This window comes from Sminthopsis crassicaudata, chromosome 2, assembly GCF_048593235.1.
Source record: "Sminthopsis crassicaudata isolate SCR6 chromosome 2, ASM4859323v1, whole genome shotgun sequence".
Taxonomy (NCBI): Eukaryota; Metazoa; Chordata; class Mammalia; order Dasyuromorphia; family Dasyuridae; genus Sminthopsis; species Sminthopsis crassicaudata.
Genome location: NC_133618.1, coordinates 363,834,132 through 363,853,154, shown reverse-complemented (window position 1 = coordinate 363,853,154; position 19,023 = coordinate 363,834,132). Strand labels below are relative to the sequence as shown.

The following is a 19,023-nucleotide window of genomic DNA, read 5'->3' as shown; positions in this document are numbered from 1 at the left end:
AAAGTATCACAAAAGCAAAAAGCTTGTTTTCTCTAAAAAGCATCCTAGAGGCCAGAGGCAGAGAATCTTTTTATCGACTAGAGACTACTAACCCCAAAAAACACAAAAAATAATTGATACATAAATGAATTACAAGTTAAATTAGGCTTTAAGGTAAATATAAAGCATTTCACTTCTTTACTGTTAAAATTAAGAATTAAAAAAAATAAGTTATTACATAGACACAAAATCTTTAAGGAAAATCTAAGAAAAATGATCTCTAATGAGGATAAAGAGTCCTAGACTTGGGGCAAATCTTTTGATATTTCTGAGCATCAGTGCTATCATTTGTAAGTGAGTGAAGTGAAATAAAGTCCCTTCCAACTCTTTCTTTGATGCTTTGAAAGGGGGCACCTGATCTAAAGAAATTCCACAAATACACATGGAACATGTCAACCAACTTAGATTTTTAAAAGGGCAAGGAGATAAAATAGGAGCAAGGACTGATAAAAGAAAATCAATATGAAAATCTGTCACTGTCCTGTAAAAGCACTATTAAAAAACTAGTTAAAACTCAGAATGAGCTAGGCCTCTCAAAGAAAAGAGAACAAAAAGGATTATTCCAGATGTATTAGAGAAAGTAAAGGACCAAGGAAGACATTCAACTACTTTTATGAGATGGGGCAAAGTTAAAGGCAAAGCCTTTCATTTTGCTTTTTTTTTTTTTACTTTGCTGAGGACAATGATCTCTGGACTGAAATAGAAAGAATAAATATTTCAAAGGGAATCAAAATAAGGATTAACAGGGATTAACAGACAGCCTATAAATTCAAGCCAACAAATCCAAATAAATAACATTCACTCATTTATTTAATAAACACTAATCATATGCCTATTATGTGCCAAACAATATACTAAACACAAGGATTTCAAAGACAAACATGAAATAGTCCTCGAGCCTTAGAAACTTATATTCTATTGGGACCAATAATATGTACATAAGTTGAAGAAAATAAATATAAAGAAATTCAAAGTAATTTTAGCTAGGCACTGAGAGTACAGAACAAGAACAACAACAACAAAAATTAGTCTCAGTTCTCTAAGTGCTTATATCCTAGGAATAAAAAGAATTGGTATATTTGATTGTTGAGCAACTGTCAATCTTTAAAAGATTATGAAGCACAGAATCTGTAGTAAAAGATTATTAATATGTTCCAATCTGAAAGACAGAAATAGGATCTTCAAATTATGGATAGGCCAGTGAACTCAACTGGTATTCCTAGCAAATTCTAAACTGTATTAGTAACACGAATGAATATGTAGAAAAAGAAGTGATGATTACAAAGAACCAGAATGGATCCAATAACTGAAGGTCCAGCCAGAATAATATCACTTTGTTTTTTGACAATGTGCTTGGGAGGAAAAGGCAGCAAACACAATTTGTCTATTTAGATTATAGTCAAACATGCAATGAAATCTCTCATGCTATCCTTTAAACAACAGTTAATGAATTTGGAAGTAGTTGACTAGCTAGACGCAGAGTCCTTTGATGGCTTGATATCAATTTGGATGGAGTTCTCCAGAAGACTCTCCAGAGGAGATGTCCTTGAATTTGATCTTTTTATTAGTTATAATGTCCGCACTAGCTTTCTGAAGGGTCTCAGGATCAGTCAGTCAAAATCAGTCAAAGTCCTTAGTCTTTAGGAGAAGTAAAGGAGGCAGGCAAGCTGCCACATTGGCTTGCCAAATATGAATCTCAGACTCTAGCGTCTGGAGCCTTAAGTCCTCTCTGCTCAACGTGCTGTGGTCAAGAGGCTCAGACCCTTTCCCTCAGCCCTCCAATCCTTGCATATGATTACCTCATCACAACACATTCTGCAAGAGTGGAGGAGAGCCAACAGCACCATATGTTTATAGAACCATTTTCACACCTTGAATAAGTAATTAGCCTTAAGTACCCCCCCCCCCCTGTCTTAGATTCAAATACATCTTTTCAGAATTCTAGCCTACAATTAGTGACTTGAATAATGGCTTGGATGACATGCTTATCAAAAATGTAGATTACACACACACAAAAAAAAAAAAAAAAAAAATGTAGATGGTATAAGGCTTAAAGGGAGAGCTAACATTCTGGATCATTATATTCATGTACCAAAAAGATCTTGTCAGGCTACATGTTAGACTTAAACCAGTAAAATGAAATTTAATATAAATGTCAATCTTGTGCTTAATTCAAAAATTCAATTTTATAATTACTAAGTGGTAGATAACCATAGTCTGACAAAGATCTGAAGTTTCAATGGACAGAAAACTCAAAGACTAAATTATATGATATAACAGTACTAAACACAAATGTTCTCTAAGGATGCACTGAGCAGAGTTTAATATTTAGTTGTAGGGAGGTAAAAGTTATTGTTCTCTATCCTGGTGAGATCACAGGTGCATTTTTAGTTTCAATTGTGATGAGAGAATGTTGAGGATACTGCTAATCTGGCAATCATTTGCCACAGAGGACTAGAGATCATGCCATCTGAGAAGTGGTTAAAAGAACTATGGATGTGTAACTTGGAGAAGACAAATGAAGAGTCACAGTAGTTCTCTTTTAAGGACAAGATCTTCCAAAAGGATTAGTGCAGTTTTAATACTTTGGAGACATCCTGTTTAGGAAGAGCTACCATGGGGAAAAAGATTAACTTTATCTTGCTGGTTCCCAAAGAACATTAGGAATGACAGGCAGAATTTGCAAGGAAGAAGAGATAGGTTTGACATAAGAACAATTTCCTAATAATTGTCATCTGTGCAAAATTGGAAGGAGATATTTCAATTTAACTTAAAGAAATCCCTTGCCAAAGGGAATACAAAAAGCTAATGAGGATTAAAATCACCATAAACAATATAAAATATTTGGGAGTCTACTTGCTGAGACAAAGCCAGGAACTATATGAACACAATTACAAAACACTTTTCACACAAATAAAGTTAGATCTAAACAATTGGAAAAATATAAATTGCTCAAGGATAGAATGAGCTAACATAATAAAAATGACAATTCTACCTAAATTACTTATAATTATAATTATAATACTTGTTCAGTGCTGTATCAAACTATCATTTATAGAGCTAGAAAAAAATAACAAAATCATCTAGAAAAACAAAAAGTCAAGAATCTCAAGGAAATTAATTTTTTTAAAATGCAAAGGAAAGTGACCTAGCTGTATCAGAACTAAAACTATATTATATTATTATAAAGCAGTAGTCATAAAAACTATTTGGTATAGACTAAGAAATTGTGGATTAGTGGAATAGGTTAATACACACAACACAACCATCAATGACTATAGTAATCTAGTGTTTGATACCTTTTAGTCTTACTCAAAGTAGAGTAGTAAGTAACTCTAACTTCTGGGATAAGAATCAAAATGGATTCATGATTTATACATAAAGTGATATATAAACAAATTAAGAAAATAAGGGCTTTTGTTCTCAGATCTGTGAAAAAGAGAGGAATTTATGGCCAATTTATACCCAAAGAAGAACTAGAGAACATTATGAAATGAAAATTGGATAATTTTGATTACATTAAACAAAAAAGGTTTTGCACAAAGCCAACACAGCCAAGATTAGACGGGAAGCTAAAAAGCTGGTCAAAGAACATAAACAGATAATTTTCAAATGAAAAAATTAACATCATTTCTAATTAAATGAAAAAATGCTCTAAATTACTATTGATTAAAGAAATGCAAATTAAGACAACTTTGAGGTACCACCTCATATCTCTCAGTTTAGCTAAGCTTTTCTTTTTTTTTTTTATAATTATAAAAATTTTTTTGACAGTATATATGCATGAGTAATTTTTTTTAAAACATTATCCCTTGTATTCATTTTTCCAAATTATCCCCTCCCTCCCTCTACTCCCTCCCCTAGATGACAGGCAATCCCATACATTTTACATGTGTTACAATATAACCTAGATACAATATATGTGTGCAAATCCCATTTTCTTGTGGCACATTAAGTATTAGATTCCGAAGGTATAAGTAACCTGGGTAGATAGACAGTAGTGCTAACAATTTACATTCACTTCCCAGTGTTCCTTCTCTGGGTTTAGTTATTTCTGTCCATCATTGATCAATTGGAAGTGAGTTGGATCTTCTTTATGTTGAAGATATCCACTTCCATCAGAATATATCTTCATACAGCATTGAAGTGTATAGCGATCTTCTGGTTCTATTCATTTCACTCAGCATCAGTTGATGTAAGTCTCTCCAAGCCTCTCTGTATTCCTCCTGTTGGTTATTTATTACAGAATAATATTCCATAACATTCATATACCATAATTTACCCAACCATTCTCCAATTGATGGACATCCATTCATCTTCCAGTTTCTAGCCACTACAAAAAGAGCTGCCACAAACATTTTGGCACATACAGGTCCCTTTCCCCTTCTCAGTATTTCTTTGGGATATAAGCCCAATAACTAGCTAAGCTTTTCAACAGGAAAAGATGTTGATAAATGTTGGAGGGGAGAGGGAAAACTGGAACACTAATACATTATTAGTGAAATTATGAACTGCTTTAGCCTTAATTTGGAACTATGCCCACAGACCTATAAAACTGTGCATATCCTTTGATCCAGCAGTATCTCTACTGGGTTTATAATCCAAAATAATAAAAAAGGGAAAAGGACTCACGTGTCCACAAATGTTTGCAGACCTTTTTGTAGTGGCAAGAAACTGGAAACTGAGTGAATTTCCATCAATTCTCCAATGGCTGAATAAGTTATGGTATATGAATATAATGAAATATTGCTCTATAAGAAATGATGAGCAGGCTGATTTCAGAAAAGCTTGGAAAAACTTACTTGAACAAGGCAATCCAAGATACATGGGATGGAAAATGCCAAACCACATCCAGAGAGAGATTTATGGAGACTGAATGTGGATCAAATCATAGTGTTTTCACTTTTTTTTTTCTTCTTTACTGTGCTTTTTTTTTTTTTTTTCCTTTTGGTCTGATATTTCTTGCACAAAATGACGAATATGAAACACAAATTTAACCCATATCATATTGCTTGCAGTCTTGGGGAGAGAGTAGGTAAAGGAAAAAGAAAAAAAAATTAGAACACAAAGTTTAACAAAAATAAAAGCTGAAAAGTATTTTTACATGTATTTGGAAAAATAAAAAAATAAGATACTATTAAAAAAACAAAAGGCAATGAGAATGCCTTTTAAAAATTTTTTTTGTTAAAGTTTTTTATTTTCGAAATATATGCAGAGAATTTTCAACAATCACCCTTGCAAAACCTTGTATTCCAAATATTTTTCCTTCCTCCATTTCCCCCCACCCTGCTCCTTATGTAGGAAGTAAGGCAATATATGTTAAACATGTACAATTCTTCTATACATATTTCCATAACTATCGTGCTGCACAAAAAAATCAAAAAGGGAAAAAATGAGAAAAAAAAAAACAAAATACAAGCAAACAACAAAGGTGAAAATACTATGTTGTGATCCACACTCAGTCCCCACAGTCCTCTCTCTATGGTTCCCTATTCCTCTCTAGAATGGTTGCATCAATTCACAACTCCACCAATAATGTATTAGTGTTCCAGTTTTCCCACATCCCTGCCAACATTCACCATTATTTTTTCCTGTCATCTTAATCAATCTGAGATATGTGCAGTGGAACTTTATAGTTTTCTTAATTTGCATTTCTCTGATAAATAGTGATTCAGAGCATTTTTTCATATGACTACACATGGTTTTAATTTCTTCACCTGAAAATTGTCTGTTCATATTCTTTGACCATTTATCAATTAGATAACTTGTATTCTTATATAGCTGATAATGGCTTATGTTATAAATTTAAATCAATTCTCTATATTATTTTAGAAATGAAGTATTTATTAGAATCCTTGGATGTAAAATTTTCAGTTTACTGCTTCCCTTCTAATCTTGTCTGGAATGGATTTGTTTGTACAAAAACAAAACAAAATCAAAATTATGAAAAAATGGGAACAATGTGAAATATCTCACTGGAATAATAATTGATCTCAAAAATAGATCCAGAAGAAAGAATATAAAATTATTATCTACCTGAAAGCCATGATCAAAAAAGGAGCCTTGACATCATTTTCAAGAAATTGTCAAAGAAAACTGTTCTGATAATCTAGAACCAAAGCGTAAATTTGAAAGTGAAAGAATCCACAAATCACTTCCTGAAAGAGATCCCAAGATGAAACTCTCAGGAATATTATAGCTAAATTCCAGAATTCTCAGGCCAAAGAGAAACTACTACAAGTATCTAGAAAGAAACAATTCAAGTGTGGTGGAGCCACAGTCAGGATAATATAAGATTTAGCAGCTTCAACATTAAAAGATAGGAGGGCTTGGAACATGATATCCCAGAGAGCAAAAAAGCTAGGATTACAACTAAGAATCACCTCCCCAGAAAAACTGAGCATAATTCTTCAGGGGAAAAAGTAAGCATTAATGAAATAGAGGACTTTCAAGCATTTGTGATGAAAAATCCAGAGCTGAATAGAAAATTGGAAGGGGGTTTTTGATTTCCAGCCAAGATGGAGTGGAGGCAGATAGCTGCTTGAGCTCCGTGTTTTCTCTCAGGACTTACTTCATGATAAGCCTCGGAGTTAATGCTTGACTGGAAAAGAAACCCACAAATAATCACCAACAGAAGACATCCTTGAAATTCGCCAGAGAAGGTCTGTGTTTGCTTGGGGAAGGGTCGAACAGACTGGGCGCAGACTGAGGGCAGGCAGCGAGAGTGAGACAGGCAGCTTACACAGCTCGGACCAGAAGGAGGAAGGGTGCGATCTCTGCCGTTTCTGCAAAAAGACTTTTTCCCCAGTGTGGATGTTGCATCTTGGCAGCAGAGGAGCAGTGGAGAAGGTTTACCGGAGGTGAAGAATAAAACCCCGGAAAGCTAGTGTCTCTAGGGACCTGGCCACCCCTACCCCCACCCAGAGTGACTTAGCGCTTTCTTAGAGCCTCAGAGCGCAGACGCAGCACAGCCATCACTGTCTTGTTAGTACCTCACTGCTGTCTCCCTCAGTCTGTAGAGGAAGCTCAGTAAAACAATCCAGCCCCATGCCCCCCCAGAAACAGACCAATTGTTTCTCTTGTCAATTTGTTTTCTTCCATTCTGCTCTGACAAAATGAATAAAAAATTTAAAAGGGCTCTAAACATTGACAGCTTCTGTATGGAGAGAGAGCAGACTTCAAATACTGAGGAGACCAAAAGCAGATTGTCTCCAGAGGAATCCTCTAAGGGGGATATGAGATGCTCCTCAATACAAAAGAATCTCATAGAGGAAATCAAAAAGGCTCTCACAAGAGAGCTAGAAGAAAAATGGGAAAAGGAAAGGGAAGCTTGGCAAGAGAGTCTGGAGAAGTCATCCAGAGTGGATAAAGAGATCAAATCATTGAGAAATAAAATTAGTGAGCTGGAAAAAGAAAACAACTCTCTAAAAAATAAAATGAATGAAATGGAAAAAATTCCATAGAAGAAAAAAACTCACTTAAAAACTCAATTGGACAATTACAAAAAGATATAAAAAAAGTGAGTGAAGAAAATACACCATTGAAAATTAGACTCGAACAAATAGAAATGAATGACTCAAGGAGAAACCAAGAAGTAGTCGAGCAAAACCAGAAAAATGAAACAATTGAAAAGAATGTCAAGTACTTTATTGGAAAGACAATAGACCTGGAAAACAGATCCAGGAGAGATAATTTGAGAATAATCGGACTCCCTGAAAAATGTGAGGAAAAAAAGAGCCTGGACACTATTTTCCAGGAAATTATCAAAGAGAACTGCCCAGACATTTTGGAAACAAAGGGTAAAATAGACATTGAAAAAATTCATCGATCACCTACTGAAAGGGACCCTAAAATCAAAACGCCAAGAAATATATTGGCCAAGTTCAAGAACCATCAGAAGAAGGAAAAAATACTGGAAGCTGCTAGAAAAAAAGCAATTCAGATATGGAGGAGCCACAATAAGGATAACCCAGGATCTAGCAGCATCCACATTAAAAGAACGAAGGGCCTGGAATATGATATTCTGAAAAGCTAAGGAACTTGGTATGCAGCCAAGAATAACTTACCCAGCAAAAATGAGCATCGTTTTCCAGGGAAGAAGATGGACATTTAACAAGTTAAATGAATTCCATCTATTCTTGAAAAAACCAAACCTACACAAAATGTTTGATCTTCAAATACAGAACTCAAGAGATTTCTAAAAAGGTAAAAAGAAATCTTAAGAACTATATTTCTGCCATAAAGATATGTAAAGAACACAGGTATAATTTGTCCTAGAAACTAGAGGTGGAAAGGAAATTATATCATAAAAAAGGGTAAAGTGGTGGTACTATATCTCATGAAGAGGCAAAGGTAACCTATTATATCTGAGAGAAAGAAAGGAGGGAGATGAACATAGTTTGAATCAATAGACATATTCGATTTATGGTGAAACTTCTTCCACTTCATTGAAAAGTGAGAGGGAAGAAGTAAGCTAAGGGGAAGGGAATACAGAAATTATGAGAAAAAGGGGTAAAATAGGAAGAGGAACTTTTAGAGGAGGGATACTAAAAAGGGAGGGCTGTGAAAAGCAAGTGGTGTTCACAAGTTTAATACTGGGGAAGGGGGTAAGAGGAAAGGAAAGGAGAAAAGCATAAGCAGAGGTTAACAGGACGGCAAGCAATATAAAATTAGTCATTCTAACCATAAATGTGAATGGGATAAACTCCCTCATAAAGAGGAAGTAGTTAGCAGACTGGATTAAAAGTCAGAATCCTACTATATGTTGTTTACAGGAAACATACCTGAAACAAGGTGATACATTCAAACTAAAAGTAAAAGAGTGGAGCAGAATCTACTATGCTTCAGATGAAGCCAAAAAAGCAGGAATAGCCATCCTCATCACAGATCAAGCAAAAACAAAAACTGATCTAATTAAAAGAGATAAGGAAGGGCATTATATCCTTCTAAAGGGTAGCATAGATAATAAAACAGTATCAATATGAAACATATACACACCAAGGGGTGCAGCATCTAAATTCTTAAAAGAGAAATTAAGAGAGCTGCAAAAAGAAATAGACAGCAAAACTATAATAGTGGGAGATCTCAACCTTGCACTCTCAGAATTAGATAAATCAAACCACAAAATAAATAAGAAAGAAGTCAAAGAGGTAAATAGAATACTTAGAAAAGTTTGATATGATAGATTTTTGGTGAAAGCTAAATGGAGACAGAAAGGAGTATACTTTCTTCTCAGCAGTTCATGGAACCGATACAAAATTTGATCATATATTAGGACATAAAAACTTCAAAAATCAAATGCAGTAAGGCAGAAATAGTAAATGCATCCTTTTCAGAGCACAATGCAATTAAAATTACATTTAATAAAAAGCCAGGGGAAAATAGACCAAAAATAATTGGAAACTAAATAATTTTATACTAAAGAATGATTGGGTAAAACAGCAAATCATAGACATAATTAATAACTTCACCCAAGAAAATGACAATAATTAGACATCATACCTAAATGTGTGGGATACAGCCAAAGCAGTAATAAGGGGAAGTTTTATATCTCTAGAGGCCTACTTGCATAAAATAGAGAAAGAGAGGGTCAACGAATTGGGCTTACTACTAAAACTGCTAGAAAAGGAACAAATTAAAAACCTCCAGACAAACACGAAACTTGAAATTCTAAAAATAAAAGGTGAGATTGATAAAATTGAAAGTAAAAAAACTATTGAATTAATAAAACTAAGAGTTGGTTCTATGAAAAAAACAAGAAAATAGACAAACCCTTAGTAAATCTGATTAAAAAAAGGAAAGAGAAAAAGCAAATTGTTAGTCTTGAAAATGAAAAGGGAGAACTAACCACTAATGAAGAGGAAATTAGAATAGTTAGGAGCTACTTTGCTCAACTTTATGCCAATAAATTCTATAACTTAAATGAAATGGAAAAATACCTTCAAAAATATAGCTTGCCCAGATTAACAGAGGAAGATGTAAGTAGTCTAAATAGTCCCATTTCAGAAAAAGAAATAGAACAAGCTATTTACCAACTCCCTAAGAAAAAATCCCCAGGACCAGATGGATTTACATGTGAATTCTACCAAATATTTAAAGAACAACTAACTCCAATGCTATATAAACAATTTGAAAAAATAGGGATTGAAGGAGTCCTAGCAAATTCCTTTTATGACACAGACGTGGTACTGATACCTAAACCAGGTAGACTGAAAACTGAGAAAGAAAACTATAGCCCAATCTCCTTAATGAATATTGATGCTAAAATCATAAATAAGTTATTAGCCAAAAGACTTCAGAAAATCATCCCCAGGATAATACACTATGATCAAGTAGGATTCATACCAAGAATGCAGGGCTGGTTTAATATTAGGAAAACTATTAGTATAATTGACCATATTAATAATCAAATTAATAAAAAACCACATGATCATCTCAATAGATGCAGAAAAAGCATTTGATAAAATCCATCATCCATTCCTACCAAAAACGCTTGAGAGTATAGGAATAAATGGACTATTCCTTAAAATAATAAGGAGCATATATTTAAAACCGTCAGTAAACATCATATGTAATGGTGATAAACTGGAACCTTTCCCTGTAAGATCAGGAGTGAAACAAGGTTGCCCACTATCACCATTACTATTCAATATACTACTAGAAGCGCTAGCCTCGGCAATAACAGCCGAGAAAGAGATTCAAGGAATTAGAGTAGGAAATGAGGAAACCAAACTATCACGCTTTGCAGATGACATGATGATATACTTAGAGAACCCCAAAGACTCTGCTAAAAAGCTATTAGAAATAATTCAGAACTTTAGCAAAGTTGCAGGATACAAAATAAATCCACATAAATCCTCAGCATTTTTATACATTACCAACACAATCCAACAACAAGAGATACAAAGAGAAATTCCATTCAAAATAACGGTCGATATTATAAAATATTTGGGAATATATCTACCAAAGGAAAGTCAGGAATTATATGAGCAAAACTACAAAACACTTGCCACAAAAATAAAGTCAGATTTAAATTATTGGAAAGACATTGAGTACTCTTGATAGGCCGAGCGAATATAATTAAGATGACAATACTCCCTAAACTAATCTATTTATTTAGTGCTATACCAATCAGACTCCCAAGAAACTATTTTAATGACCTAGAAAAAATAACACCAGAATTCATATGAAACAACAAAAGGTCCAGAATTTAAAGGGAAGTGATGAAAAAAAAATTAAATGAAGGTGGTCTAGCTGTATCTGATCTAGAACTATATTATAAAGCAACAGTCACCAAAACCATTTGGTATTGGCTAAGAAATAGACTAGTTGATCAGTGGAATAGGTTACGTTCACAGGGCAAGATAGTGAATAAAAATAGCAATCTAGTGTTTGACAAACCCAAAGATCCCAACTTTTGGGATAAGAATTCATTATTTGACAAAAACTGCTGGGAAAACTGGAAATTAGTATGGCAGAAACTAGGTATGGACCCACATTTAACACCACATACTAAGATAAGATCAAAATGGGTCCAAGATTTAGCTATAAAGAACGAGATCATAAATAAATTAGAGGAACATAGGATAGTTTACCTCTCAGACTTGTGGAGGAGGAAGGAGTTTGTGTCCAAGGGAGAACTAGAGACCATTATTGATCACAAAATAGAACATTTTGATTACACCAAATTAAAAAGTTTCTGCACAAACAAAACTAATGCAAACAAGATTAGAAGGGAAGTAACAAATTGGGAAAAAATTTTTACAGTTAAAGGTTCTGATAAAGGCTTCATCTCCAAAATATACAGAGAATTGACTTTAATTTATAAGAAATCAAGCCATTATATCCCAAAGAAATACTAAAGAGCGGAAAGAGACCTGTATGTGCCAAAATGTTTGTGGCAGCTCTTTTTGTTGTAGCTAGAAACTGGAAGATGAATGGATGTCCATCAGTTGGAAAATGGTTGGGTAAATTATGGTATATGAAGGTTATGGAATATTATTGCTCTGTAAGAAATGACCAGCAGGAGGAATACAGAGAGGCTTGGAGAGACTTACATCAACTGATGCTGAGTGAAATGAGCAGAACCAGAAGATCACTGTACACTTCAACAACAATACTGTATGAGGATATATTCTGATGGTAGTAGAAATCTTCAACATAAAGAAGAGCCAACTCACTTCCAGTTGATCAATGATAGACAGAGGTAGCTACACCCAGAGAAGAAACACTGGGAAATGAATGTAAATTGTTAGCACTAATATCTGTCTGCCCAGGTTACATGTACCTTCGGAATCTAATGCTTATTGTGCAACAAGAAAATGGTATTTACACACATGTATTGTATCTAGGTTATATTGTAACACAAGTAAAATGTATGGGATTGCCTGTCATTGGGGGGAGGGAGTAGAGGGAGGGGGGGGATAATTTGGAAAAATGAATACAAGGGCTAATATTATAAAAAAATATATAATAAAAAATTATTAAAATAAAAAAAAAAAGAAATCAAGCCATTCTCCAATTGAAAAATGGTCAAAGTATATGAACAATTTTCAGATGATGAAATTAAAACTATTTCCACTCATATGAAAGAGTGTTCCAAATCACTATTGATCAGAGAAATGCAAATTAAGACAACTCTGAGATACCACTACACACCTGTCAGATTGGCTAAGATGACAGGAACAAATAATGATGAATGTTGGAGGGGCTGTGGGAAAACTGAGACACTGATGCATTGTTGGTGGACTTGTGAAAGAATCCAACCATTCTGGAGAGCAATCTGAAATTATGCCCAAAAAGTTATCAAAATGTGCATACCCTTTGGTCCAGCAGTGCTACTACTGGGCTTATATCCCAAAGAAATACTAAAGAAGGGAAAGGGACCTGTATATGCCAAAATGTTTGTGGCAGCCCTTTTTGTAGTGGCTAGAAACTGGAAAATGAATGGACGTCCATCAATTGGAGAATAGTTGGGTAAATTATGGTGTGTGAATGTTATGGAATATTATTGTTCCGTAAGAAATAGGACCAATAGGAGGAATACAGAGAGGCTTGGAGAGATTTACATCAACTGATGCTGAGTGAAACGAGCAGAACTAGGAGATCATTATACACTTCAACAATGATACTGTATGAGGATGTATTCTGATGGAAGTGGATATCTTCAACATAGAGAAGAGCTAATCCAATTCCAATTGATCAATGATGGACAGAATCAGCTACACCCAGAAAAAGAACACTGGGAAATGAGTGTAAACTGTGAGCATTTTTTTTTGTTTTTTCTTCCCAGGTTATTTTTACCTTCCGAATACAATTCTTCCTTTGCAACAACAGCAACAACAAAATTCAGTTCTGCAATATATATTTACCTAGGATATATTATAAGATATTTAATATGTATAGGAATGCCTGCTATCTAGGGGAGGGGGTGGAGGGAAGGAGGGGAAAAATTCGGAACAGAAAGGAGTACAAGGGATAATGCTGTAAAAAAAAAAAATAAAAATACCTATGCATATATACTGTCAAAAAAATTATAATTATAAAATTAATAATAATAAAAAAAAACAATGGAAGGGAAGAATGGATGGGAGAGAAGAGTCAGTGAACTTTTTCTCATCAGAATTATGTCAAAGAGGACACAATATAAACACTCAATATGTGATCTAACTTAGGAAAGTAGGAGAGGAAGAACACAGGGTGAGGATAATAGAAAAAAGGGCATACTGGAGGAGGGGCGTCAAAAGCAAAACACTTTTGAAGAGGCACACAGGATGAAAGGAGAGAGAGAATATAAATAAATGGGCAAAAATATAGTTAGCAATAGCAATTGTGAAAAGAATTTTGAAGCAAGTTCTCTGATGAAGCCCTTATTTCTCAATAGCATAGGGAATTGAATTTATTTTAAAAATTAGATTCTTCAATTGGTAAATAATCAAAAGAAATGATCTATAACCAAAGAGCTATAAAATCATGCATACTCTTTGTCCTAACAATACCACTTCCAGGCATGTATTCCAAAAATGATTAAAAAAAAAAAAAAAAAAAAAAAAAAGAATCTATATGTACAAAAATATTTATAGCAACTCTTTTCTCAGGGCAAAAATTGGAAACTGAGAAGATGCCCACCAATTGGGGAATAGCTGAATAAGTTGTGGTAGTGATTATGATGGAATATTATTATTGTTTTATAAGAAATGATGAACATGATTCTCTCAGAAAAACCTCAAAAATTTTTCATGAGCTCATACAAAGTGAAATGTACTATGGACAAAATAATAGCAATGTTGTGGGACCATTATCTGTGAATGATTGCTATTCTCACAATATAATGATCCAAGAATACTCTGAAGAATTTATGATGAAAAATATTATTCATATCTAGAGAAAGAACTGATTGTCTGAATACAGATTGAAGCATACTTTTTTTTTTTTTTAAACTTTATTTTTCTAGAGGATTTTTTTTTTTTGGAGGGGAGGTGTTGGAATACATGGGAGAGCTGCTGAAATACACAGGAGCCATCTGACAGTGGCTGCTGGAGATCCAACCCAGAATAGATATCCTCTTGTGAGAGAATGATACAAAGAGACTGAGAGGCAGTTGTGTCTTCCCTCTGTCCCCAATTTATTTCATTCTCAATCAGCAACACCTATGTCAGCAAAGGCTGCCTTGCAACCCCTTATGATGTTATGATCCACAGCTGTGGAAGCTCTCAGAGAACTGACCTGTCCCTTAACAAGGAGGGCCATCTATGTTTGGTTTTTTTCCCCACAATATGACTTTTATAGAAATGTTTGCATGTCTTCACATGTGTCATCTCAATGGGGCAGGAAGAAAAGGGAAGGGAGAGAATCTGGAATTCAAAATTTCAAAAACTAAATGTAAAAAAAATTTTTTTCACATATAACTGGGAAAAAAAAATTTTTTTTTTTTAAATTCCCTTGCCAGAAGCCTTCAATCAAAGTAGGATAATCATTTGTCAAGTACATTATAGAGGGGAATTCATAAGCAGATATATTTAGGATCCTTTCTAACATGAAAATTTTTAAATTGTATGTATACCCCTAGAAACGCATGAAAGAGTGGAACAAGTCAAGTAATTACAACATAAGATATTTAAGTCTTACTTAAATTTTCTTCAGGACATGTTACGCTTAAAAGCTACTCCAATTTCTATATTATGCTGTAATCTACATTATAAGTTTTATTGTTTTTTCCATTAACATTTTTTTAAAAGTTTATCAGAAAAATACAAATTATCTTTACATATATACTCTTCTTACCTTTGGATCATAAACAAATGTATTTCCTTTGGTACCAGGAGGGAAATCTCCAGTAGAAATATACTTCAGACATTCAATGATGGTCTAAATAGATGAAAAATTATATATTATATAAGATAAGCTGTTCAAAATGGACTTCAGTTTTCTCATCCATAAAATGAGCATGTTGAAATAAATAATTCCTAAAGTTAATTCTAGCTCTATTGATATGATTCAATAACAGAGAATACTTGCAAACACTTCACACAATGCTTAGCACATTAAGTGCGTTTTTAAAAATGCTTGGTTTCCTCTCCCTTAAAATCTTGTGGCAAAACATTACTTAATTTGTTTATTCCATGTACTGTAAAGTCACCTAACAAATACCTATATCACAAATGTCTACATATGTTTCCTGTCACTGCACATAGATGCCACTAAAAACTATTTGTTGAAAGCATTCTTTCAATTTACTTACAATTTAGTTCCTATATGCAAATTTAGTAACAAAATTTTCTTGAAAAACGCGATGCAAAAAATATCACAAGATAAGTCAAATATATTATATGAATGGTATAAACAATAATAACAAAGATTATAAGAGATAGTGGTTATGTTGTAGGTCGAGGATTAATGAAAGGAAAGATTGAAAAAGCAGAGGGCAGCTAATGTGTGGCATACTTATTCATTTAAGTGGGAAAGACATCATTTTTTATCATAATACATAAAATATAATACATAAACATATTCTGAGTTTGGTTGATTCTATCATCATAACCTCTCAAATCCATCACCTATGCTTTTCATTCACAGATCTACACAAACTCTATCTAAACTATTTTAATCTTGACAGGTCTTTTTCCTTTAATATACCCCTCTCAACATATTATTCTCCTGATCAAACAATTAGTTTACTACTTAGTCTAGTATTCAAAGCCTTACATAATCTAGGATTGATCACTATTTCCAGACTTACTCTACAATATTTCCTTTCATACCTACTACAAATTTCAACAAAAATTTAATTTGCATTACAATTACTTTTTTGTCTTCTTTCCTCCTGTCTGCCTATTCAATTATGAGTTACTTGAATTAAGGGACTATGTTTTTGGGTGTTTTTTTTCATCTCTATCTTCAGTACCTAGTAGTTTTTGAAAATAGGTATTTAATTTGCTGAACTGAATTTTTTGATGAAATAATGCTATTCTCATAATCACACCAAGATTTTCAATTTAAACAAGCCTTATTCAGTGTCACACAAATTTAAAAGTTGCTAAATTTACATCTCACATTTAATTTGCCAATATTTTATCTCATTGTACTTTCATCTATAATGTATATGTGGATTTCTACTTTGTTGTTTTTAAACCATCAATTACTTATCAACAATACCAGGAGTATGAATGCTAAGCTAAAGAAATAGTAAAATGACTTCATAAATGTTAAATAAGCAATAACTCCATCTGAATGCTCCCAGACAAGCTTGGAACACGGTGCCCTTCCCCTTCTCCCAACACTCCCTGGTTTCCTTTTCTGTCCTCCTCCCCCATAATCTGCCAATATCTCTTAATTATAATACCTTCCCTCTGTTAATTATTTCCTCCTCATCCTGTATATAGCTTGCCTAGTATGTCTGCATGATGTCACCATTATATTGTAAACTTCTTGATAGCAAGGGTTAATTTTTGCCTTTTTCACCCCTAGCATTTTACAGTAGACCCAGTAACACACAGTAGGTGCTTAATAAGTGTTTACTGACTGATCGTGTCTGCAGCACAGTATGGAATTAAGATCATTACTACTAAAGTAAACCCTGGTTATTTTTTGTCCCATAGCCCAGTAAGACTTACCGTCTTCCCTGCACCATTGGGTCCAACCAAAATTGTTAAAGGACTGAAGAAAGTGATAACTTGCTTATCCTTGTCCTCTATTCCAAAACTCCTCACACCCATAATGCTCATCTTTTCGATCTTAGACATGTTTTCAATCTTTTTTTGTCAATATCAAGAATTTTGATAACCTAAGACTTTATTTCTGGAGCAACTTCTAGCCTTTAAGGATAGCAATGTTCTACTGCCCATTCACTTGTCCCAAGGGAACGATTTGCGCTTGGGTTTATCCTTGCGCTGGGCGCTACTCAACTCTGACCCGGAAATTTAAGGCTGTCCACAGGCGGCGCTACGTTCGGCCTCGGACGGGAGGCCCGGGTGGTGTAGACCCGCACACTCTGCCACTCTGGCCCAACAATCTCGCAGCACACCTGGAGCTCCAGGCGGGGGATGAGGGAAAAGGAACGAGGTGGGAAGAGGGGAGGACGGAGGGGTGAGGCAGTATTAGCCGCGGTCTCTTAGGCCGGAGGAGTGGGGGGGCGGGGCTGGGGAGCGAGCTGCCTCGGAAAGATTTAAGTAAGGAGCTGAGGAGGCGGCGGAGGAGATTAAAGAGGCCGGGGAGTCAGGAGAAGTGGGTGAGGAAGGATAAAAGACCCTAAAGAAACTCAGGGACCGTGAAACAATGGCGCAGCCCCAGCAGTTGGGGTCCGCTGAGGAGCCCCCACCTCCTACCGGCTACTATCCCAGCGCCTGAGGCGGGGTCGAGATTGCACTAAGAGCCCCTAGATCAAATTAGCAACTGCGATACCTCCAACCATACACCAGCGCTTCCCGCTCGCCGCTGCCCCACCCCTTTCCGGCATGAAGCCCCGCCCCTTCCTGTCGCTCCTCTTCCAAACTATTAGCGTAGATGTCTCAGAACGGAAGTCCAAGCTTTTCCCCACCCCTTGCAGGCGAGAGGTTGCCGGGGACGGAAGTAGCCCAAATTATGTAAAACGTTATCTGCTCCGCCTGGGGCGGAGTTCTAATTGTCTGGGCGGGCTTGCCTGTCTGGGGCTTGGCCCGCTATAGGTCGGATTCCCGGGAACTCCTGGCGCGCAGGTTTGTCTCGAGCAGGAAGTAATGGGAGATTTACTCCCTTGAAGGCCGGATTTTAGACCGGGGCCTAGGCAGAGCCTCGGGGGACGCATTCCTGCTCTAGGCTCGGAGTTCTGAAAGGCGAACGAGACTGAGCCAGATTCGCAGACGCTGCTGAAAGGCCAAAGTGATTAACCCTCATTTTACGGACGAGGAAACTGAGTCAGACGGAGTTCTCGTACAAATACTGGTCGGGATGCTAACGGAGTCCACCGAGCCATCCTGTCTCTCCGGTTAAATACCAGTACAGGAACTTCATGTCTTGGCATTTTGAATAGCCAGGGAAAAGCTGCAAAGTTAAACCTCAGAAAGTTAGAAATGAGGGGTTGATTATTCTTTTTTTGCTCAAAATGGATGTTTTGTTTTCTACTAATAATGCATCTTCCGTGTGATGTTAGACATAGTAATCTTCCTTTGAGAATGAACTTTCAACATAATCGGAAACTATTTTGCATAAAACAAGTCAAAAGGTCAGTCTGACCTTTCTTGCTACTGATACCGGAGACGTTTGTGCATTTAGTGAAACCGGTCAGCATACAAGGCTTGGATTTTACTGGCATGGGGAGCTCCTGGAGAGCAAACTCCCTGTGCTAATGCATTCTGGCATCTTCTTTACAGTTTTCTAAACCCAGGGATTGGTCTGTCTAAAGTTTATTTTACTCAGCCTTGCATCGGGACTTAAAAGTGTAATAAATATTTAGTGAATGAATAGAACGGCAGGTATTTTTCAACTTCCCTAGCAACCTCCCAAGTTGCC

The 19,023-nt window shown here is 35.4% G+C and overlaps 1 protein-coding gene across 2 annotated transcripts in view; it reads right to left on the bottom strand.

The window, feature by feature from the left end:
• RAD50 (RAD50 double strand break repair protein) overlaps window positions 1-18,009 on the bottom strand; it is an 81,949-nt gene extending 63,940 nt beyond the window's left edge. For both annotated transcript variants that reach the window (XM_074290985.1, XM_074290986.1), the window contains exons 1-2: window positions 17,151-18,009; window positions 15,322-15,405 (exon numbers count right to left, since the gene is read on the bottom strand). In XM_074290985.1, coding sequence (XP_074147086.1) covers window positions 15,322-15,405; window positions 17,151-17,279 — 213 coding nt within the window. In that variant the 5' untranslated portion in view covers window positions 17,280-18,009. The remainder of the gene's footprint in view (window positions 1-15,321; window positions 15,406-17,150) is intronic.
• Window positions 18,010-19,023: the final 1,014 nt, after the last annotated feature.